At 35.6% G+C, this 25,211-nt stretch overlaps 2 protein-coding genes across 7 annotated transcripts in view; one reads left to right on the forward strand and one right to left on the reverse strand.

The window, feature by feature from the left end:
• Positions 1-2,107, forward strand: part of LOC121379413 (zinc finger CCHC domain-containing protein 7-like) — a 29,380-nt gene extending 27,273 nt beyond the window's left edge. For all 4 annotated transcript variants that reach the window (XM_041508019.1, XM_041508022.1, XM_041508021.1 and 1 more), the window contains exons 8-9: positions 267-707; positions 1,488-2,107. In XM_041508019.1, coding sequence (XP_041363953.1) covers positions 267-707; positions 1,488-1,723 — 677 coding nt within the window. In that variant the 3' untranslated portion in view covers positions 1,724-2,107. The remainder of the gene's footprint in view (positions 1-266; positions 708-1,487) is intronic.
• A 3,261-nt stretch (positions 2,108-5,368) lies between these two features.
• The window catches only part of LOC121379063 (tectonin beta-propeller repeat-containing protein 1-like), a 48,037-nt gene continuing 28,194 nt past the window's right edge, over positions 5,369-25,211 (reverse strand). For 2 of the 3 annotated variants that reach the window (XM_041507522.1, XM_041507521.1), the window contains exons 15-24: positions 23,655-23,757; positions 19,269-19,359; positions 16,332-16,411; positions 13,390-13,449; positions 12,391-12,565; positions 11,365-11,500; positions 9,307-9,405; positions 8,727-8,833; positions 7,441-7,560; positions 5,369-6,261 (exon numbers count right to left, since the gene is read on the reverse strand). In XM_041507522.1, coding sequence (XP_041363456.1) covers positions 6,199-6,261; positions 7,441-7,560; positions 8,727-8,833; positions 9,307-9,405; positions 11,365-11,500; positions 12,391-12,565; positions 13,390-13,449; positions 16,332-16,411; positions 19,269-19,359; positions 23,655-23,757 — 1,034 coding nt within the window. In that variant the 3' untranslated portion in view covers positions 5,369-6,198. The remainder of the gene's footprint in view (positions 6,262-7,440; positions 7,561-8,726; positions 8,834-9,306; positions 9,406-11,364; positions 11,501-12,390; positions 12,566-13,389; positions 13,450-16,331; positions 16,412-19,268; positions 19,360-23,654; positions 23,758-25,211) is intronic. The other variant, XM_041507523.1, reaches the window with a different exon arrangement.

Raw genomic sequence — 25,211 nt, forward strand, 5'->3', positions numbered from 1 at the left:
TGGGCCCACCGACGGGGATTGCTCCCAGACTGACCGCACATCAAGTGGATATGCACAATCCCACAGACAGGATTGCTCATACAATGGGCCTTTGATATACCAGTCGTAGTGCACTGGCTGGAACGAGAAATAGTTCAATGGCCCCACCAATGGGGATTGATCCTAGACCAATCAAACATGAGGCGAGTGCTTTACCATACGATTAGGACCTGCCACCATAATTTATGCATTGTCTTTACAGTAAGCATTTTTATCATTTATTACAGGATTTGGAAAACAGAAAGGAACTGCAATGGAAAAAAAAGCCACATTCAAGTCATCTGATGCTGTGGATTTCCCCCGTTCAACAACAAAGCCTATATTATCAAGACAAATTTTCAAGAAAAAAAGAAAACTTGAAGTAGAGGGTCCGGAAAATCACATTGCTGAAAAAAGATATAAAATCAATCACAAGCAGCTGCAAGAAGAGAATTTGGAGAATGTGTTGAAAAATAGTAAGAAAAAGAAAAGAAAAAATAAGAACTTTAAAGTGAATACAAATGAGGGCATTATAAAGAACAGTAAGAACAAAAGAAAACCGAAGATAGGTGGTGCCCCAGGTGAAGTGGAGGAAGATACAACACAGAATGTGAAACATCAAGTGAATGATAACGAGTGGTGGACAGAAAAATACAAAGTTCGTCAGGAGAAGAGGAGGAAGAAAAGAGGTATGACAAAATAACAACATCCATTTTGCTTCAGAAAAGTTTCAAAGGTTCCATTATAAGAATAAGTAAGTCCAACTACATGTAAGCAGCGAGAAGTAGCGTTATGAATATTTAAATAGGCTCTTGAGGAATTCCCCAAATTTCTGACACGTTAATGCTGGTTTTAGTGTCCCAAATGGAAGGAAATGGTTTATTTAACGATGCACTCGACACATTTTATTTATGGTTATATTGAATCTGGCATACAGTTATGGACCACACAGATATTGAGAGAGGAAACCCGCTGTCGTCACTTCATGAGCTACTCCTTTCGATTAGCAGCAAGGGATCTTTTATATGCACCATCCCATAGACAGGATAGCACATACCACGGCCTTTGATGTATCAGTCGTGGTGCACTGGCTGGAGTGAGAAATAGCCCAATGGGCCCACCGACGGGGATCGATCCCAAACCGACCATGCATCAAGCGACCGTTTTACCACTGGGCTACATCCCGCCCCATGTTGGTTTTAGTGTCCCAAATGGATTTGATTAGCCAGTCAAACGTCTTGTAAAATGTAGATTGAATTAGAATTCACTATCTGATTATAATTATAACTGAAGGTATAATGTTTACATTTCAAAGCAAATATTAGTAAATAATTTTGAGGGAAGTCACCATTATGCCACTTTGAGATGGCTCCTTTAATTTGATGGTTTGATTATCTGTAATTTATTGTAATTATTTTGTATAATTATTATTATTTCATTATTTTAAAATTTTATTTTTATCCTTGCAGAAAGGAGGAAAGTAAGAAACCTTGAAAATCCAGAGCTGAAAAAGAAGAAAAATTATAAGTGGAAAGCCAGTGCAACTAACCCTCGACCCTCAAAAACAGTAAACCAGGAATATACAGCATCAGATAGAAAAAAGTCATCTTTTAAGTTTAATTTTAAGAACTATGCAACAAAACCAAAACGGACAAAAAAGGGGTTTTTCATTTCCAAAGTGGCACAAAATATTATGGACAGATGATGATGCGATATTATTAGGACATGTCTGTTCTTTGATGATTAATAATGTGATACATTTATACAGGGACATATTTTCTATCATTTGTTAACAAAGCTAAACCAACTTCAGATTGATATATAATTTGTATTATATTCATAATACATTAATGTTTTGAATATTGATTGATGAAATGAAAGTAATTGATCCAAAGTGGATACGTGTGTATTCTGGAACGTTTATGACCACATTTCAATCCATGCATATATTTTTTAAAGTTACTGTTACAGTAGTAAAATGACAAAGCAACATTGTGCTTAAGATATATTATCTCCTTTGAAAATATCTTATAACTATTGTGTTATTTATTTTTCCTAATTATGTCTAATAATAATATTTATGAAATTACGATTGCTTTGTTTTTAAATTATCTTGGGTGGATGTAGCCCAGTGGTAAAGCACTTGCCTAATGTGTGGTCAGTCTAGGTTCAATCCGTGTTGATGGGCCCATTGGGCCGTTTCTTGTTCCAGCCAGTGCATGACGACTGGTACTGTAGATCCTGAAATTAATGCGATCATAATATTAATGCAAAAAATGCGAGCTTGTGTTATTCGCATTAATAATATGATGCATTTATTTCTATGTTTTGTCTATGTGTCCCACGTCAGTAAAACAAAACAAAGATTAAAATTCTAATATATTTATAAAACACAATTGGAAAACAATTCAGTGTAGGAGAGACCGACTAATTGTCCTATAGTCCAGCAATATTCCAGGCACGTGTGACAATTGCAGGGTCTTTGGCCACCTTGTCAAAAGCCGACTCGATCCATCGTGCGTGAATGGGTTTTATAACACGCTAAGCCTAAGGTCAACCGTTTCTTTGTTTTTACTGTTTAAGTTCGCTGCAACTTTGTTGGCATTCCACTGGGTGAATTGTTCTTTCATGATACCTTTGAAATCCCCGTTCACAGATAAGGAAGATACAGTTGTAATGGTACATGTATGCTAATGTTTAGCCACATTTAGGTAACTATACACGTTACATTAATGATTGCTGAAAAAATATGCTTTGAGTAGATCTCACCAAAAACATTCGGGACTAAACAGATTAATTAATGTGTACACAGATGTTAGTGACTTGATCTTATTGAAAACGCCTGTAACTTAAATTTAACCGTGAGTTGTTAAGAAAATAACATTTCAAAGGGAGGCCTCTCGCATTAATTTCATGTCGCATTTTAGTCTGCCCACCACCACTCGCATTAATTTAGGGACGCGTTAATTTCAGGATCTACAGTATATCAAAGGCTGTGGTGTGTTATCCTTGGTATATCAACAGCTGTGGTATGTGTTATCCTATTTGTGGGATGGTGCATATAACAAATCTCTTTCTGTTAATGGAATGAATGTTTAACAACGCCCCAGCATAAAAATACATATTAGCTATTGGGTACCAAACAATGCAATTTGAACTTTTTTGTGTTCAGTTTGGGGATTCCAACATAAAACGACCCACTCAACACGTTTTATTTACGGTTATATGGCGTCAGACATATGGTTAAGGACCACACATATTGATTAGCAGCAAGGGATCTTTTACATACACCATCTCACAGACAGGGTAGTACATACCAGTCTTTGATATGCCAGTTGTGGTGCACTGGATGGAACGAGAAATAGTCTAATGGGCCCACCGACGGGGATCGATCCCAGACCGACCGTGCATCGAGCGAGTGCTCTACCACAGGGCCACATGCATTTTTAAAAATTGAAAAAATTTATGAAACAAAATCTATGTAATGTTTGATTTCAATTATCAAAAAGGCTCCAGTGGTGTATAATATGCTGTAGGGTCTGTCCCTTTAAACACCAACTTGAGATCGCAACCTTAAAGGGACAGACCCCCGTTTTTAAACACCAAGGCATACATTTGTAGTTTTCATTAGGGTCTAGTTTCAACCTGTAAAAATTGACACTAAGCTTGGTTAATTTACAAACCTGTAACAAATTTGGATACAACAGAGTGAAACAAGAGTCTGTGACATTGAAATAGCCTTAAAAACAGACTAAAACGCGACTCCCATAACTGTTACTTGTCAGACGCACATGCTTTTTTAAAAATGTGAAAAATGTATTTTGTGGTATAAGAAGCACCAGGATGACCAGAAACACCTCGGTTGTACGGAATGGATAATTTAAACAATAAAATATAAGTAATGTTTGATTTCAGTGATCATAAACGGCTCTATTACCATAGTAAAAAAAACATGCCATTATGCTTAAAAACTAGGGTCTGTCCCTCTGATATAAATACAGTATTGCAATATCACACAACAAAAAACTCTCTTTAAAGATATAACATTTTACTGGTAATGATTTATACATTCAATTTAAGACTCGACACACTTTTTCATTAAAAGCTTTATTAAAAAAGTTGTAAAATTTGATATGGAATGATTAATATATTCATTTTAACAAAATTATAATAAACATGTTTTTCAATCTGTAACTAAAAAATTGAAATGGAATTATATGCTCCATTATTTGATCTACAACTATAAGTACCTGTACATGTAACATAAAATGTGGCCATGTGTTGAGTGTGTCGTTAAATAAAACATTTCCTTCCTTCCTTCACATACATTTATATACTAAGTATAATAAAGACACAGAACCACATACCAGTTTTTTGGTCGTGTTATTTATTGCACAAGTTTATAGTGCACAAGAATATTATACCACGAGACCGTGTAGGGCTAGTGATCAAGTGGTATAAATCTTGCACACCATGAACAAATGCAATAAGTAACATGGCAAAACATGTGGTTCTGTATTTATTACATACCTTCTTTCTCTATTATGATCTCAAATGTTTAATTAAATAACACAACTTGCTTCGTCTAAAACCTTGTTTTAATTTTATGGAATTGATGGAACATGGCGTCATCCATGTGAACATGTACTATCCATGCAAGATTTTGTATCACCGATATGTTCAATAATAATTTTTTGTTTATTATTATAATATTAGTAAGATTAAATGGGTATGTAATAAGGAAAGAAAGATAGAAAGAATGTTTTATTTAACGACGCACTCAACACATTTTATTTACGGTTATATGGCGTCAGACACATGGTTAAGGACCCCACAGATTTTGAGAGGAAACCCGCTGTCGCCACTACATGGGCTACTCTTCCGATTAGCAGCAAGGGATCTTTTATTTGCGTTTCCCACAGGCAGGACAGCACAAACCATGGCCTTTGTTGAACCAGTTATGTATCACTGGTCGGTGCAAGTGGTTTACACCTACCCATTGAGCCTTGCGGAGCACTCACTCAGGGTTTGGAGTCGGTATCTGGATTAAAAATCCCATGCCTCGACTGGGATCCGAACCCAGTACCTACCAGCCTGTAGACCGATGGCCTACCACGACATCACCGAGGCCGGTGTAATAAGGAAGGAAATGTTTTATTTAACGATGCACTCAACACATTTTGTTTGCGGTTATATGGCGTCGGACATAATATTATGGTTAAGGACCACACAGGTATTGAGAGAGAAAACCCACTGTCACCACTTCATGGGCTACTCTTTTTCAATTAGCAGCAAGGGATCTTTTATATGCACCATTCCTAGACAGGATAGCACATAACACAGCTTTTGATGTACCAGTCGTGGTGCACTGGCTGGAACGAGAAATAGCCCAATTGGTCCACCGAAGGGGATCGATACTAGACCGACCGCACACCAAGCGAGCACTTTACCACTGAGCTACGTCCCGCCCCAGGGCATGTAGTAAAGACTGATCACAGAAATTACATTAATTTACCATCAACAAAACCCCCCAGTAGTTGCGGGAACCTGGGCCTACATGTACAATGTAACAAGTAGGAAAAAAGAGCTAAACATAACATCAAAATTAATTCATTTCTTTACAGTGTAATTATCAGGGTTGGGAAATGGTGAACTGTAAAAAAAAAAAAAAAAAGGAAATCTAGAGGGGTCCCGGGAATTCTTGAAATCCTAGGTTAAAATCTGTGCCATCCGACACATTTTGGAGGAAAGGATGATTAAAATGCGAGGAAATGCAATGTTCCATGGGAGAAAAAACGTGGATCCGAGGAGAATTCCCACCCCTGAATTATAGTAATTATTTGTACAACACAAAGGTAATGCAGCAAATATATTTTAAGTTAAACTTTTACTTTTAGGGTACACAAATAACATCATATCCCTACATAAAACTTATCGCTCATTAGTCTTACCAGATTTTGTTCAAATGGTTCCCCGTACATTGTAACACGTGTTTTAGGCCATGTAAAGATCACCTAATTTACCTACATGTATATATATGTGAGCATTTTTTAGCTATAAAATACTATCAGGTTGTCCACACAGACCAGTCTTTATTACAAAAGAGGTTAAAAGATATTCAGAATACATGTAGATGTAATGTGTCCTCTCCAGACAGGTGGTTGCAAAACAAAGTGTCTGTTATAACATGTCTGACTTGTATTTCTCAATCTGTCCTCTGACAGAAACGTGGTTCCAGCCACTCTGTAAAACAAAATAAAAACGAAAGATTAAAAACAAATAAAAAGTGATAATTATTCAACAATAATATTGGGGCCCAGTTTCCATCACCGCGATTTTGCAGGAGAGTTTTATCAATTATGTGCATTTACATACCGTAGTATATTTTTCATAAAAACGATTCCATGCATGGGCATTCAGCGCATAAAATATTGCTCCTTGATGAACTTAACGTCATAACGTGAAGTATTAACCTGTGGCTTAAAAGTACACTTTCAACCACGTCAATTGTTTTTAGCTTGCAAAAATGCAGATATGGAAAATGACATGCATAATTGCTTTAATGAAAAGCAGGCCTAATGTTATTTAACTATTATTTTGCTAGTTAAAGTTTGTTTTGTTTAACAACATCACTGGAGCACATAATTATTTTTTTTGCTTTGTTTTTGTTTTGTTTTTTAACATAAATGATAAGTTATTAATCACTGGCTACTGGATGTCAAACATTTGGTAATTCTGACATACATGTACATGTATAGTCTTAGAGAGAAATTCCGCTACATTTTTCCCATTAGCAGCAAAGGATCTTTTATGTGAACTTTCCCAAAGACAGGACAGCACATACCTTGGCCTTTGATATACCAGTCATGGTGCACTATAGTTGGAATGGGAAAAAAAAGCAATCAGAGAATGAGTCCACTGAGGAGATTAGATCCTATGACACAAGCACCTGAGACTAGTGCTATATCAACTAAGCTAGATCCCACCCGGTCCAATCATTTTGGAAGTTGGAATGAAATGAGATGGAAATCAAAAGAGAGAAAAGTTGCATTGGGATTACAAATATTTATATACCGGTGCATACATATACATGTATATAACGTTTTTTATTAGGTTTCAACTGCAGAAGAAAAGAATAAAATTAGATTGAGAACTATTTTTTTGCTCAGTAAAGTTGTTTTAATAAAAATATTTTGAATTCTTAATTTAAACAAATATTCTTAATATAATATTCATCTGCACATTTTAAACACTGTTTTATTAAACTGAATTCTTTTTCTTTTCTGGGTTTTTTTTTAATGTATTGTTTTTATTTTTATATCAAGAACTACATGTACCTGTACTTTCTGTTTACAAATGAAATACATAATACATTTTAGTAATCAATTGTATAAAATTATTAATAATATACTATAACCTCACCCCAATAATTATTTCCCATGAAGTACCAGCGGGCGAATGTTCTGATATACCAACACGTCTGTATACAACACCTCTGCTGTACTTGTTACGACTGAAGTTTGCATTAGCAACAATCCACACCTGGGATGAAGAAAACCGGAACTATATTGTACATATAATCACTTGATAGTATTGTAGCAGTTTAAAATAATAATGAACAACACAACTTCATATTCATGTACACATTAAAATATGGACCCATTTTATGAACAATATTAGTGCCAATATTACTGTAAGTACATAAATACCTGATGCATTTACGGTGATCTTAGCACTAAGATTGCTTTGTAAAACAGGGCCCAGGGCCCATATTTTCGAAACCATCGTAGGGTGTGACGTCACAACAGCACACGCCATAGTGACGTTACACCCTACGATGATTTTACGATTTCGAAAATATGGGCCCTGATCCTTAATTTTTGGCACAACATTCAACTCATCATCTTTAATTCAAATAGTTTTTCTCTCATTAAAGTTTTATGGTAAAGAAATGGTATCAAGTTTTGAAGTTCAGAAGTTACTTGCAACACTGCTCATACATGTATACATTTACATCGATCAATAAAAGAAAGAAAAAGTTACAAATAAATGTATTACTTTTTGGCATATAACATAACAAACCACCACCAGTAACTTTCTTTTGTATTAAAAGGAGATGTATCACAGACAGATGACCTACTAAATGATTAAAAAATATATTACCTGAAAAACATACAATGACATGTAATATACATTTAAAGTGACACACCCTAGTTTTAAAGCACTATCAATGGCATATTTTTTACTACTGGAAAAAATTGATTGAAATTGGACATTACTTAATTTTATTGTTTACATTATACATCTGAAGTGTTTCTCATACCATGATTTGCATTTTCCATATTTTTTAAAATTCACGTATCTCTGAGAAGTAATGGTTATGGAGAAGAGCTCTGGTCTATTTTTAGAGGGTATTTCCTCATTTGAAGGTCACAAACAATTGCTTCACTTTATTACAACTGTCCAGATGTGTTACAGGTTTGTAGATTAATCAAACTTAGTGTTCATTTTCACAGGTTAAAACTAGGGTGTGAGACTTAATTTATCCCAAAAGTACATGTACTTTATTCATAAATCACATGAGTCATTAAAACATCTGAAAAATGGCTTATGGTAACTAGTATTTACACCCAGTATATATTTCAAATCGAGTAAAATTGCCCAAGATTTATTATTAAACTGACAGGCCTGTTAGTATATGTATCTACCTGGTTACTAAGTCCAACAGACACATCGAGAACTTTGTCACAGATTTGCACCCATGATGTGCCTTCAGGGAATGTGGCTGTTATGTCCTTCCTATACCACAATGCACCTGAAACAATAAATACTGACATCATTGTGAGCAATCGATCCTGTAACGCCCTGCACCTATACTTCAACTTCTACTTCACTTAATGTATTAAAGTGTATTTTAGAAATATTGTTTTTTAATGAATGTATAATCATTTCGAATAGTCATTTATAGTCCTTCCCACAGGAATTTACTCCCAAGTTATGGATTTATGAGCCGACTGATTTCTAAATTGCAAACAAAAATAGTATTTGGGGTTATTTCCAAAGCACTATTAGTGTTACTTTTCTTCTTACGTCAAACCAAACTGATATTATTCATAAAAAAATATTTTTGTAGGAGGATGGGACGGACTCAGTAGTTTTATATAAAAATATTTTACATGAAATGTTTAACTAGAGGTGTCCTACCTTTACTCTTTTAAGTTTATGTCCCCGACCCACTTTTCAGATATTTTGCTTTATAATAGTGTAAAAGTGTATAAATAATATTACCATTTCTGTCGACCACCCACACGGCCGTCCCGCCCGCCGATATCCGTGACAGAGCAGCACCAGTTTCTGGTGGGAAGACGACCTGCAGCCAGTTGGAACCTGAAAAACAACAAAGAACATCACTACAGCCTTAAGATATCGGTTTTTAATGATCAGATTGGGAGCCCAGGGCCGATCCGCCACCCCCTTAAAACTGTGTTGATAAAAGTTTGTTTTGATTAACGACATCACAAGAAGAAGTTTGTTTTGTTTAATGACACCACTAGAGCACATTGATTTATGAATCATTGGCTATTGGAGATTTGGTAATTCTGACATATAGTCTTGGATAGGAAACCCGCTACATTTTTTTCCATTAGTAAAAAGGGATCTTTGATATGCACCATCCCACAGACAGGATAGCACATACCACAGCCTTTGATATACCAGTCACAACAGAGAAATATCACAAATCTTAAGATATCAGATTTATCTAATCAAAATATAATGGCAAATGAAGGCTCAATCTGCATGTTGAGCAGTGTTCACCATTCAACTTGTAGGTAGTACTAAGTCCGAACAACTTGTAGGTAGTACTAAGTCCGAACAACATTGTTAACAATTACAATAAGAAGAAGTTTGTTTTGTTCAATGTCATCACTAGAACACATTGATTTATTAATCATGGGCTATTGGATGTCAAATATTTGGTAATTCTGACATATTGTTTTAAAGAGGAAACCAGCTACATTTTTTCAATTAGTAGAAAGGGATCGTTGATATGCACCATCCCATAGACAGGCTAGCACATACCACAGCCTTTGATATACCAGTCGAAACAGAGAAATATCACACGTCTTAAGATATCAGATTTATCCTATCAAATTACAATGGCAAATGAAGGCTCTACATGTAGAGCAGAGTTCACCATTCAACTTATAGGTAGTAGTAAAGTCCGAACCACATTGTTAACAACTAAGATAAACTAATCTCCAACCTTTAATTACCGACAGAAATCTTGAAAACAAAACCCATTACAATGACAAAGATTCCACATGCTCTACTTGATAACTATGTCAACTATATCGACTTCGCTGAGATTTCATAAGGCAAAAAGCATGTAATTTTGTGCCGGCTGCCATTTTCCCTTTTTATGTAATACTCTCCAAGAGGGGTGTAAGGATATGATGTAATCTAACAATGTCATAACGTGTTATGATATAATATCAACTGTGATGACTTCATATTACCGGTAATTACGTTACGTACTTCAGAAGCTTCTACCCCTCTTGAAGATTATTCCATAAAAAAAGTAAAATGGCAAACAGCGAAAAATTGCATGCTTTTTGTCCTAGGAGACCTTAGTAAAGTCGAGATAGGTGACATGTTTGGTATGTGGAATTTGTATCACTGTATCTGGTAATGGATTTTTCACGACATATGTCTGGATAAAATGTGGGTAAAATTTATCTGTAATTAAAAGTAGGAGAATAAAATATCATAGTTGTTAACAATGTGGTTTAGACTTTAAACCAAATAACATCTGGCTGGGTCAAAGTTGGAGATGCACTTAACTTAGCACTGCCATTGGTGATAAATGTGACACGGTTAGTTGTGATAAAATGTTGGTTTATCTGGCCAGTAAATTCCTGTAATTTAATTTGAACCAGTGTCAATGTACTGACTTCCATGATTATGCTTAAAACGTGCAGGGTCAATTTTTGTGCGGAACTAGGGTAGTCATAGACGCTACCCGTTATCTCTGAAATGAGCAGCTTAACCCCTAATTGTTTTCTGATTTACTTTAAGGATGATGGGTGGTGGTATTTATATCTGTATAGTGCAATATGTTGATTGATATACAGCATGTAGCAACTTTAACCACATGTTAATATTGTTGTCTATGGGATTTGATTTTGTGGTATACACCCGGTACATGTAAGCCTGTATGGTGTAAACATTATACATAACTACACATGTATTAAAGAGCATGCTTAATTATCAAAGGGAACAGAGGAAAGAAATGATGAAATAAAATGTTCTATTAGTATCAAGTACTGAGTAATGAATGATCCCCACCTTGTGGATTATTCGGACTGACCCCTGTTCTGTACCAAGCTGATCCATCCTTAGCCACCGCCCACACCCGATAGGCTCCGCCCACAGATACGGTGTGAAAGAGATGATCTGTTGGAATGTGAACCCAGCTCTCACCCTACAAACACAGTAATTAGATAAAAGAACTATTATATAGAGAATAACTACTTAATGACATAGGATATATAGGCTTTATCCCGTAGCGGTAAGAATTGGAAATTCTACGAGACTTGCAGAGAGGAATTTCCCATTCGGCCTGAACAGGAAAAAGCTGATATCCTACATGTGTATATCTATAACAGTTATTATTTTTACCCTGCAGCCCATAAAAATTAAGGTGAAAAGGTATTATTTCTGTTATTTCAGCTACATTGTATGGCTACCGTGAGGTCAAATAAGCAATTTTGTAATGTGGCTATGCATATGACATCACATGTGTCATGTCAAAAGTCAAAAACTGCTAGTATACATTTATAACTTTGCTTCAATTGGTCATCATAATCAGCCAGTGCAAATATAGGATCAAATTATTAAAGAGCACATGACCATGCGTTTTGTAAAGAGAACTGAGGAAAGGGATGCTTAATAACAACTCTGTCAGCACATTTTAAATTAAACTTTGACTATTTGGTGTCTAACATATATAATTATTAAAGAGCATATGACTATGCTTTGCAATAGGAAGAGAAGAAAGGAATGTTTATTGCGACTATAGGTTACACAAGTTTTATATGCATTTTACAATACACAGAACAGTATGACCTTTGATGTACATGTACCAGTCATAGTGTACTGGTTGGAATGGGAAACAGACCAAGGGTGACCGAGTAAATCACAGTAAATGTAACAATTCATAGACCTCCGTTTCATCCTTTACAACTAATCACCTTTCCCAAAAAACTCTACATATAGCATAAACTCTGTTAGACAGATACATGTTTATACAATAAAAAAACAAAAACAACATTCAATTAAGATTTCAAACTGATTAAACAAATCCAAGATTACCTGAGGTTTTTCTCTCGTGATCCCTATCCTGCACAGAAGATTCCCTCTGGTGCCTACAGCCCAGACAACCAAGGGGTCGGATGGGGATGACGGTTGATCAACCTGTATTGATATGTCGCTCAGTTTTGTTTGTCCAACTTGTAGCCACGGTCCCAGTGTTTCTAGCTTACATTTCCTGAAAAAGGTTTTTGAAAAAGCAAGAACAAAAATGAAAGAAATAAACTGTTTGAATGCAGTTTGAGATACAAAGACTGGAGCGTAGAGGCAAATGTTAAAAAGAAATAAACTGTTTGAATGCAGTTGAGATACAAAGACTGGAGCGTAGAGGTGAATGTTAAAAAGAAATAAACTGTTTGGAATGCAGTTGAGATACAAAGACTGGAGCGTAGAGGCGAATGTTAAAAAGAAATAAACTGTTTGAATGCAGTTTGAGATACAAAGACTGGAGCGTAGAGGCGAATGTTAAAAAGATGTTGAAAGATAAAGCGGTTCTGCGATTGTTAGCAGCAAAAATTGGTTGTCGAGAATATTGGTGCTATATTATAATAATTTGAAAGCAATTAGAAATAAAAAATGGATTGATTTTATCAATGATTGTAATGATTTTTTTTTAAATATGAATAAATTTTGTCTTGTGAAGAATGTAATCTAATTCTATGACTCGATATGTTGCATTTTTGTACAATACTAATATATTACAAATAAAAAATATTTTGTAACACATATACATTTGTACAATACAGCTAAACATAAAATTTCACATTATGAGTTAGAAAACCAACCATATTGTTAAAACTTAAATTAATCAAGCAACAGAAACTGTAATCAAATTGTACAAATTAACTAATGTAAAAAAGAATTAAAAATAAAATAAAAATATATATATGTTATTCTATTAAAGATTAACTTTTAAAATGTTCTGCATTAATGATAAAAAGGGGACTTTTGGTATATACATGTAGCATAGATAATTATATTTATACACAATAACTAACATACCTCACCCAGCGTCTTCTTCGCGCTCTGTCTGTTAATCCTTTCCGAACATGAAACGCACTCCAACAAAACAAAATATAACAATAATTACTGAATAATTCAACATTTTACAAATTAACTGATTTTAGACATTGAATATATAATATATACTTTTGTATAAATGTGTATAAATCAAGATATTTATCTACTTCAGTCACTTAATTGACAACTGACCAGTCGCCAATCACCTAGTCATATCATTGCCGTTGGACCATTATCTAACAGACTTAAAGGCAGACATCAATGATTGCCTTTCGTTGTTTTAGCAAAGTCGTTTGTAACACCCGATGCTGATGCAGGAAGCTGTAACACAGAACTGAATGTATCTGGTGTAATGGCTGGACAAGGGATGGCAACAGTTTTGCCTCCTTTATGCATGTGCAAATTTAGATTGTTACAACTTGTTTTGCTTTTATTGCATCAACTCCATGTACATTGTATCTAATCATTTTGACTGGTTATACTAGCACAACATATCCTATATTGTTTGCAGTAATATGACACACATTATAACCTTTTGGTCTAATTTATTTCATACAAATTATAAAAAATATATATAATATTTTCCTTCAGTTTTAAATGATAAAGGCCAAGTGGCTGGCCCAAGTGGCTAACCAATGTGTTCAACAAATTCTAATGTCTCAATGGTGTTCAGCCCAATAAGCTTCTATTGTATATATCTTTACTTCCAAGCTTTCAATTCAATGAAAATTACATGGTGTTTTTATAACGTTGTTATAAATTAAATAAGTTTTCATTTAAAAACAAAATAGTCATTGTCATAAAATGTTGTTTTTAATGAAAATGCAGTTGTTGTTTTTTTGTGTTTTTTTAATAAATGTTTATTTTTTCTTCACCATTCCCTTGTTGACAAATATCAATTCATGCAAAGGGAGAAGACATGGGTTGTTACAGTAATTTTATATATAATTTATACACACATAATGTAGTTACTACTTTATAGGCAGACTTAATTAAAATAATATATTCACAAGGATCTGGATTTTAACAAGTATCTAGAGTAAATGAAAGTATATAATGATATATGAAAAGAGATGAGAGAGAGAGAGAGAGAGAGAGAGAGAGAGAGAGAGAGAGAGAGAGAGAGAGAGAGAGAGAGAGAGAGAGAGAGAGAGAGAGGAGGATAAAGGAAAAACAAATATGCACACACATACACACACACGCACATGTTTTGATTATGTACATATTTATCATTATTTATAACAACATTTCAGTGGTCTGTAAAAAGAAGTAGGATATACAATAGGCATACAGATATGAAGGTGTTTTACTTTACATCAATTTTATGTGACCTGTTGGGGCTGATGAAAACAAATGAATGAACAAAAGTAATTTTAAGATTATATATCAAATAGAGAATGGTACATTGCCCACTTGGTAACGAATTTACTGTTTTTACTGTAGTGAATATGTTTCTCAATCAGGTATCTTTGTTAACTTCATTTTGCACTTTGCATTTATATATAAAATACTTAGCTAACAATATTAATAAATCAAAAATATTATCTGTTTTAGTATTACTTTTACATCCAAATATAACAAGTTCAAATGATAAATTTAGGTTAAATATATGATTACAAGATTTTAATAACCAATTCAAAAAATTGTTCCAAAAAAGCTGAACAACTTTACATTCCCAAAATAGATGTTCTATAGATTCTCGCATTTCATGACAAAAAGTACACATTTCACTGTCAATAAGTTTTAGTTTATAAGCAAACGTGTTGGTAGTCAGTATCCTGTGTAAAATTCTATATTGGAACCATCTTAATTTTATTTCTTGAGTGGTTATAAATGGCTTTAAATAGATAACAGACCAGTTTAGGTTGGAAGTGAAATGAAGTTGCCATTTTAGTATGGCAATATTCGGAACTTTCGACAACGTTAATGTATAATAATATAATTTTGAGCCTTTTCTAATAAAGCAAAGAATCGTCCAAGGAGATATTGGTTTCAACTTTTTTAATATTTGTTTTCCTAAAATATGACTTAACGGAATTAACAATGCCATGGTATTCTAGAAAAGAAACATCTAACTCGTATATATTATTAAATTCATTTAAAGTCAAAAAATCTCCTCGCTCATTAACAAGATCGCAAATCTGAGAAATGCCTTTCTCAAGCCATTTCTTTTTCAAAAAAGTTTTCCTATCAATTTTTATTTGGGAATTATAAAAAATTGGTTCAGATAAGAAATCTTCAAAAGATGTTACTTTTATTGCTGTCGAGAAGTCATAAAAAGCCTGAATACAGTCCTTCCAAAACAGGTTATTTACATTTTTGAAACATTTTGAGGGGAAGTCATTACCAAATACAGAAATAAAATAGGTTTCCATTTTGAATCTTTCGTTTCCAATTTTCGAATCCAGGTAATCTTTAAAGCCTTGATATAATTAAATATATCTATCATACCGAGGCCGCTTTTTGTTTTAAAATTCAAATCATTTTTATTTATTGAATAATACAAGGATTTCCTATAGTCCTTCATACAAGGAAGACCTTTTTTATACTATGGAATTTACTACAAGTTATTTATATCGCTGATTGTTTTCCACATTGCACACAAAAATAGTATTTTTTGTTATTTCCAAAACACTTTTACTTTTCTTCTGACGTCAAACAAAACTGAAATTATTTACAAAACCATTTTTGTGGGACAATGGGACGGACCGTACGTAGTTATAGTACCCCATGTTGTATTTGCACGCATCGTGATATATTCTATATACATTGTATATGCGCACTGCACTAAATCGTTGCATTGTTTCGTGGGTACTGTAACGTCATAGTGTTACAGCTTTAGTATTAGTAAGTGTTTAAATCACTCTCTATGAAATCATATGATGAAATGTTCATTTCTTTTGCCTGTTAGTAGAGAAACTTACTGTCTGAAGTTCACTGCATATTGCCAGCCTTCATTATCCACACCACCTTGGGCATTGTAATCTATACACCAGTCTCCGTCCTGAAATAGTTTAAAGTAAAAAATTAATACATGTATACAATGTATTTATTATTGAATATAATTAAATACATTTGTAAGAGAATAACTGTTAATGCCTTAATGTATCAGCCACATCCTGCAAAGGTTAAGATAGCCATAAGGCTTGAGGCTCTGCCGAGTGCCATTTGCTATAGACTATTTTTTATTTATGCCACAATCCAACATGAATAACCTGAAAAATCATAGTTATTTGTGTTACTGTATGCACATTGTGTGTTATAATTTAGCAAGGCTTTTCCAATATGACATCATATAACATACATTATGTCATTCTTTGTAAGATATTAGATACATTTTGTTACATTGAAAATGCAATCTATATATATAAACCACAATTCTTAACTCTAGCAAGGCTTTTTCCAGTATGACATCATACAACATACATGATGTCATTCTTCGTAAGATATTAGATACATTTTGTTACATTGAAAATGCAATCTAAACTACAATTCATAAATTAAATTTTAATTTTTGTATCTTTAACAAATTAATAACTTAGAAAACAGTATTTCTATAAGCTGTATTAAAACTAATGATATAAATATCTTACATTTTCAGTGTAATCAAAGTATGTGATATTTTTCAGATCACATACTTTAAGAATTTTATAACTTTGCAAATTAGATGTAAATTAGTCGAGGTCTCGGCACTAGGTTTATTGACATTTAAGCAAACGTACTTAGGTGACACTCCATGATTGACGTATGCATTCATATAGTCATCAAATAAAAACATTTCAATGGCAATTTGACACTGAAAGCTGTCCAGCGTTCAGAAAACAAAAAACTTTAAGCATAACTTTATTTTGATGTAAGGACATCCAAAATGACGTCATTCGAGTTTGATGTCATTTCCATTCAAAATACACCGCGCCACATATTCTTACGTCATTTGAATATCTAGTAATGGCGGACTGGAATTAAAGTTGCGTGTACAGTTTACAAAAACACATTGTATTAAGCTTAAATATAGAAATTAGTTATATCTTGCCAATGTACACATGTACATTGTATAATAATTGCAGAATACAAATATTTACCCTTTTAAGACTGTTTCATTCCATATTCATGATTTTACTGTATGTGTTACATTATATTCTAAAACATGACAAACTGTATAAGATATATGTATATATATGTATACACTCAGTCTGATGGAAGCAAATACGGAAACACTTGGAATTATAGACCAGTTTTAATGAACTACTAGTGTATAATAATGTCTGTGTACAACAGAAAGATGTAATGTGAGATTAAATGCCAGTAATTTCAGCGGCAGTGCAGATGGTACGGCCATGGCCGTACAACTTTTCGAAGAGGTATGGCATGGCCATACCACTGTGTGTGTGTGTGCATGCGTGCGTGCATGCTATATTTGTTGTATCTTTGAAAATGTCCTTAACAGGTGAATTTGAAAGGAGAGTCTGGCAACTTCGAGCCGTACCATTTTTTACACTGTGCAGCCCTGAATTTGGAATGAAGTGTGAGTACGTAACACAGTTAACTTCCTGACACCTTGGATGAGAGTACTGGTTACCATCACTCTTTGTTGCCAGGCGTTTTGTGATCCCTTAATTATTTCTTACCATCAGTATACTATATATTGTATTTATGGTAATTACAACTTAGGAAATGTAATTATAATACACCAACTTCAGAGAACAGAGTCACTGTCAGATTTGTGATATTTAATATCTGTATTTTATCTGTACTTATATATGTACTCTACATATAACTGACGTAGTCTAGTGGTAAACGGCTCACTTGATGCAGTCGTTCAAGGATCAATCCCCGTCGGTGGCCCATTGGACTATTTTTCTTTCCACCCAATGCACCACGACTGGTATATTAAAGGCTGTGGTATGTGCTATCCTGTCTGTGGTATAGTTCATATAAAAGATCTCTGGCTACTAACTGAAAAATGTAGTGGGTTTTCTCTCTAAGACATACATGTATAGTTAAAATTACCAAATGCTTGACATCCAATAGCTGATTATAAATAAATCAAAGTACTTTAGTGGTGTCGTTAAACAAAACAAACTTTTAACTCGGAAAATGCAGTCAAAGGGTCTATATGTTCTGTGGCTGGGTCAGGGAGTCACACATTCAAATCTGCTGTCAAACATTGTTGGTAGATATACTGGACAACTTTTTAACTTTTTACTTACGGGGCAGGACGTAGCCCAGGGGTAAAGTGCTCGCTCGATGCACGGTCGGTCTGGGATTGATCTCCGTTGGCAGGCCCATTGGGCTATTTCTTGTTCCAGCCAGTGCACCACAAATGGTATATCAAAGGCCGTGGTATGTACTACCCTGTCTGTGGGATGGTGCATATAAAAGATCCCTTGCTGCTAATCGAAAAGAGTAGCCCATAAAGTGGCAACAGTGGGTTTCCTCTCTCAATATCTATGTGGTCCTTAACCACATGTCTGACGCCAGATAACCGTAAATAAAATGTGTTGAATGCGTCGTTAAATAAAACATTTCTTTCTGTCTTTCTCTAAGACATACATGCATAGTCAAAATCACCAAATGTTTGACATCCAATAGCTGAGTACATGTATAAATAAATCAAAGTACTCTAGTGGTGTCGTTAAACAAAACACACTTTCAACTCACAAAATGCAGTCAAAGGGTCTAAGTTCTGTGCCTGGGTCAGGGAGTTACACATTCAAATCTGCTGTCAAAACATTGATGGTACATATATAGCGTACAACTTTTAACTTTTTACTCACACACTGCCACTTTTTACTCACCCACTGCCACTTTTTACTCACACACTGCCACTTTTTACTCACACACTGCCACTTTTTACTCACCCACTGCCACAACGATGATGGTAGTTTCACGTCCTCTTTGTTTTGTTCCCTGTGTCTAGCTCCATCGTTATAGGTCTCTCGCAACAGTCCGCTGTAAAAGGAAGGAAATGGTTTATTTAACAACTCACTCAACACATTTTATTTACGGATATATATGGCGTTGGACATATGGTTAAGGACCACAGTCCACTGCAGTGACAAATTTACTCAAATACAGATGCTGGGGTTTTCTAGGGAGAAGGAAGGGGCAGGATTTTAGCTCAGTCGGTTGCGTCACAGGATCAAACCACCTCAGTGGATCCATTCAGCTGATTGAGTTTTTCTCATTCTAACCAGTGCACCACAACTGGACAAAGGCTGTGGTATGTGCTTTCCTGTCTGTGGGAAAGTGCATATAAAAGATCCCTTGCTGCATTAGGAAAAATGTAGCAGGTTTCCTCTGATGACTACGAATCAGAATTACCAAAGGTACGTTTGACATCCAATAGCCGATGATTAATTATTTAATGTGCTTCAGTGGTGTCGTTAAACAAAACAAACTTTTTTTTAGGTAGAAGGTGCACTTTACAAAAAGGGCACCTCCAATACATGACTGTATATTCCAAATGGCAAAGTAACATGAGTTACTGTATTGTTACAGGGCTCGAATTTAACAATAGGATACCTACAGCAATTTTTAAATTTGTTTGCTGTAGGCAAAATATTCACTGTTGTCAGTTGTGTTCCTGCCTACATGTATATATGGCAATTTTAAACCAGTAACTTTTGCAACACATACAAATACCAGAATTAGTCCCTTCAATTGACAGCAATACTTTTTTATCCATCAGTAAGAAACTGCCATCAGTCAAGGAAAGTAAGGAAATGTTTTATTTAACGAGGCACTCAACACATTTTATTTACGGTTATATGGCGTCAAACATATGGTTAAGGACCACACAGATATTGAGACAGGAAACCCACTGTTGCTACTTCATGGGCTACTCTTTTCCATTAGCAGCAAGGGATCTTTTATATGCACCATCCCACAGACAGTGTAGTACATACCATGGCCTTTGATATACCAGTCGTGGTGCACTGGCTGGAACAAGAAATAGCCCAATGGGCCCACCAACAGGGATCGATCCCAGACCGACCATGCATCGAGCGAGCACTTTACCACTGGGCTACGTCCCACCCTTGCCATCAGTCAAGCCCCTGACCGATGACAATTGATATCGCAACTACAGCAATTGCCGATGGTGTCCTTGTTAAGTTCGAGCCCTGTTGTCATACATGTACATCTCTGACATAATATGTTTTCAAACAGTAAAATGACAACTCTCAAACTTAAGAACATGTTAATGCTGTTAAGTTCAAGCCTTAATTTTATATACAACTTTATATGAGCATAATGAACATATAAATTCTACACAATCGCTGCATCTTTACCGAACGGTAGTCAAAGGTTCCCACTCTAATACAACAACAATCCTATATTTGACGTTAAATACATTGTAATTCTGAGCATACAAATAAAGACATTACATCATCGGATGTTATTTCTGTGTAAATCTGTAAAGGTTTACTACCAGTGTCATTGATATGGGGATATGTCCCAACATTTGTTATTATTACTATGAATAACATACAGTTATATACCAGCTAGTGAATGAAAATATATACTACTCAAAAGAATTTAAGGGTCAGACGATATTTTCGACATTATTTTCTGAATGTCAATTATATTAGCTAGACCATAATGCCACACATGGTATTGTTCCATTTTGACGAAAGTGGGTCTAAGCAACCCATAAATGAATTAAAATCCACTGTCATTGACACTGTCGACTAGTTCTAATGGCGAAAACATGCTTACATTTGCACGTAAATTAGGGCGAAAGTGAAAGGTCTGCTAAGTGCCCATAACTTGCTTTTTCACAAAGCGCTTCATTTGCATGCTTTGCACGTGTATTCCATGTTCCCAATGCTGAATTTCCATATAATTGGAGCTTGCGTTCATGTATGGTGCACATTCCAAATTCGACAATGGTACGACGTCAACTGACTATCGAAGATCGAGGAAGGGCTATTGCTTGGCTTCAGGATGGCAATACGCAAAGAAATGTTGCTCTGAGACTTGGTGTCAGTCAGAGTGTCGTTGGCCGACTGTGGCAACGGTACCAAGCAACGAATTTTGTTCGAAATCGTCCACGTTCGGGAAGACCCCGAAGCACTACAAATAGAGAGGACCGCTACATCACCAATATGGCTCTACGTCAACGCACAACCACTGCACGCCGATTACGTGACAATCTGCGGACTGCGACTGGAACTTGAGTGTCTGATCAAACCATACGCAATCGTCTGAGAGCCAATAATCTACGCTGCCGTCGCCAGGCTGTTCGACCACCATTCCTACCATGTCACAGAACGGCCAGACGTCACTGGTGCACGCTTCATCTGCGGTGGCAACGTGTTCAGTGGGGTCGAGTGATGTTCACTGATGAGTCCAGGTTTAGTCTCCAGTTCAACGACGGTCGGGTTCGTGTCTACAGACGTCCATGGGAGCGCTTCGCTGACGTTAACGTTAGACAACGTCACCGGTTTGGTGGTGACAGCGTCATGGTGTGGGGCGGCATCTCTATCCACCACAGGACCCCCCTCTATGTGGTGGATGGCAATCTGAATGGAATCCGCTATCTGAATGAGATTATCCGGCCGTTGGTTCTCCCAGGCCTTCAGCAGATTGGCAGCGGGGCAGTTCTGCAGGATGACAATGCCAGACCCCACCGCGCAGGGTAGTAACGGACTTTTTCAGACAACAAGGTATCGCCAGGATGGATTGGCCAGCATATTCGCCTGACTTGGCCCCAATAGAGCACGCCTGGGACAAATTAGGCAGGAGAGTTCGGGATAACCATGCCCCTCCGGCCAACCTTCATGATCTGGGTCAACTTCTTATGGCAGAGTGGCAGGCCATTCCCCAAGAGATCTTCAGACGTCTGATCAACAGCATGAGGCAACGATGTGTCGAGTGTATTCGCGCCAGGGGTGGATTCATACACTATTAAACGAATGTTCTAATGTGTAAAATCCATGTTTGACAACCTTCAACTTTGACAGCATGTCATGTGACTTTCTTGTATACAGTGACGTTTATTTGTGTTTTTTTGTAAATATGGAACAATAAATTAAATTTTTGGTGTAGTTTACATCATCAATCTAATACACTCTGAAACTTATTTGGTTATAAATTTTTGACCCTTAAATTCTTTTGAGTAGTATATATAAAGTATCAGAACTGTTTGTTGAAAATTAAAGGCACTGACCCACATTAGTTATTAGGCAGCATAAACTATTTCTGGCTATCAAAGCTTGTTTTTGCTATTAAATTACACACTACTTACAACTTCTTGCTCAAAATAAAAGTTTTGACTAGTCTAATATCTTTTATAACATTAGATGTTTGTAGTAGCTTAAAATGCATTTTATGCAAAACAAAAAAGGTATATACTGTTTTCACCAACAAAATCAAGGCGATCTGAAGAACTCTCCCCTGAGATGGTGCTAGGCGAGCAATCACGTGAAGTTTGAAATAAAATGTATTAAAAATGTTATTGCAATGTGATTTCAATTTGGTGCTCTCCTAAAACGTTCCTGTTGTGTATAGATGGAAGCAGAAGTAATCACTTACCTTTCCTGGCAAAGACTGTATAGGTAGTACTAAACCAAATAACTTCTGTTGGGTCAAAGTTTGAGGTGCACCCAACTTTTGATAGAGAAGTGAAACACAAGTCCTGTGATTGGTGACAAATGTGAGTGTGTGGGTTGTAAAAAAAATAGTTTCATCTGGGCAAAAAATGTATGCAATTTTATTTCATCTAGTACCACTGTGTTAAGTGGCCTTGTGATTGAAACATAGAATTTTGTGCGAAACTAGGGTAGTCATAGACACTACCCATTATCTTAGAAATGAGCAGCTTGACCCCCATTTTTTTCTGATTCATTTTAAGGGTGAGGAGTGGTAGTATTTATATCCATGACGTTTATGTCGAATGATACACTGCAGGTAGGAGTTTCAGCCACATATGTTACTACTGTCGTCTATGGGATTTGATTTGGTAGTATACATCCTGTATATACCTCAAAAACAAGGGTCAGTGATTTAAAAATTTCAGAGTTCGTTCGTCTTGAAATAAATTTTGATATTTTGACACATAACACTTTTGTTTAGTTTTGATTTGGGGGGGGTGGGGGTCTGAATGTTTAGCTTTTGTGTACAAAAGTGTGCCATATAGCCCGCAGCGGCAAATAAGCTGCATTGGGTAAATTTCAATGTTTTAAAACATATAGCCCATGGGCAATACACAAGAAATGACGGTATTCAATTACACTGTAACTCACCAGCCAAAGTAACCGACAAGAGGATACCACCTCTGGTTTTCAAACACAGACATCATCCGGACATCAGTCTGCAGATGAACGTCTTTCGACACTCCAGACTGCTCTGTAAAATAGGTCAGTATTGTCAATGACAGTCAGAGTAGCCAAAAAACACCACTAGCTAAGCCTGTGGACATAAAATTACTAAATATTAACTGGAAACAACTGGAATGCTTTTATATCTACCATCTGATATATACACATATACTGATGGAAAGAAATAAGGGAACACATCAATTTGTACACCAAATTTAATTCACTGCTAGCATAATAATGTCTGTATTTCATACCAAGTTGTAATGTGGGATTGAATCTCTGTAGTGATTAATGTGCTGCCTATATGTTCCCAGTCAACTTCTGACAATATCAATTGATTTTTCATGCAGTTATTATTTCTTGTTGCTATCTGTGTGATCCTTTATTTCTTTCCATCAGTATATGAAGGGTCGACGGGAATAACCTGTGATGTCACATTTTTAGTAAGGTGATATTTTTTTATTTTAACGGTTACAACTGTTGCAATCGTGGAATATTTATGCCCAAGAAAGCATAATTTATCAACTACATTGTACTTTTAATGGCCTACCATAATTTTAGGTTTTTAATTCAGTGTGACATTGTGACCTTCACATACATGACCATTATAATACTGACTATCTGCTTGGACATCATAGGTTATTCCCATGGAACCTTCATATATATATTATATTATATAATTATATATACACACACACAGATTTAAAAACATAGTTCTGGTGGTTTTCTTCAGTTTAATGCCCTGCACATAAACCATGTAGCATATTGTAATATTGTATGTAACTCTACTCATTCCTGTAAGATTTCATTTATACATTCAGTTTATTTTTTAACAAGAGTACCGGTGAGGAACATGATACACCCGTCAGGAGTTTGACGGAAAACCATATGATATTCAGAATATAGACAAATTATTTGATTTATTTGTATCACAGAGACCTAGTAATAGTATGCGACACACTGCTATCCCAAGTTGTTCCTGCATGTGAGGTTTGATGGTCCTGCATGCATCTGTATACAAGATATGGTCTGGATATGGATTTACAGTTATGTGCAGTAGACCGTGAAAAGTAGGTGACAGTGACCTAGTAATAGTATGCGACACACCGCCATCCCAATTTGTTCCTACATGTTAGGTTTGACGGTCCTGAATGCATCTGTATGCAAGATATGGTCCGGACAAGGATATACTGTTATGTGCAGTAGACCGTGAAAAGTAGGTCACAGTTACCTAGTAATAGTATGCGACACACTGCCATCCCAAGTTGTTCCTACAAGTGAGGTTTGATGGTCATGTATGCATCTGTATGCAAGATATGGTCCAGACAAGGATATACTGTTATGTGCAGTAGACCGTGAAAAGTAGGTCACAATGACCTAGTAATAGTACGTGATACACAGCCATCCCATGTTCCTACATGTGAGGTTTGATGATCATGTATGCATCTCTTTGTAAGATATGGTCTGGACAAGAAAACGTTA

This window comes from Gigantopelta aegis, chromosome 8 (assembly GCF_016097555.1).
Source record: "Gigantopelta aegis isolate Gae_Host chromosome 8, Gae_host_genome, whole genome shotgun sequence".
NCBI lineage: Eukaryota > Metazoa > Mollusca > Gastropoda > Neomphalida > Peltospiridae > Gigantopelta > Gigantopelta aegis.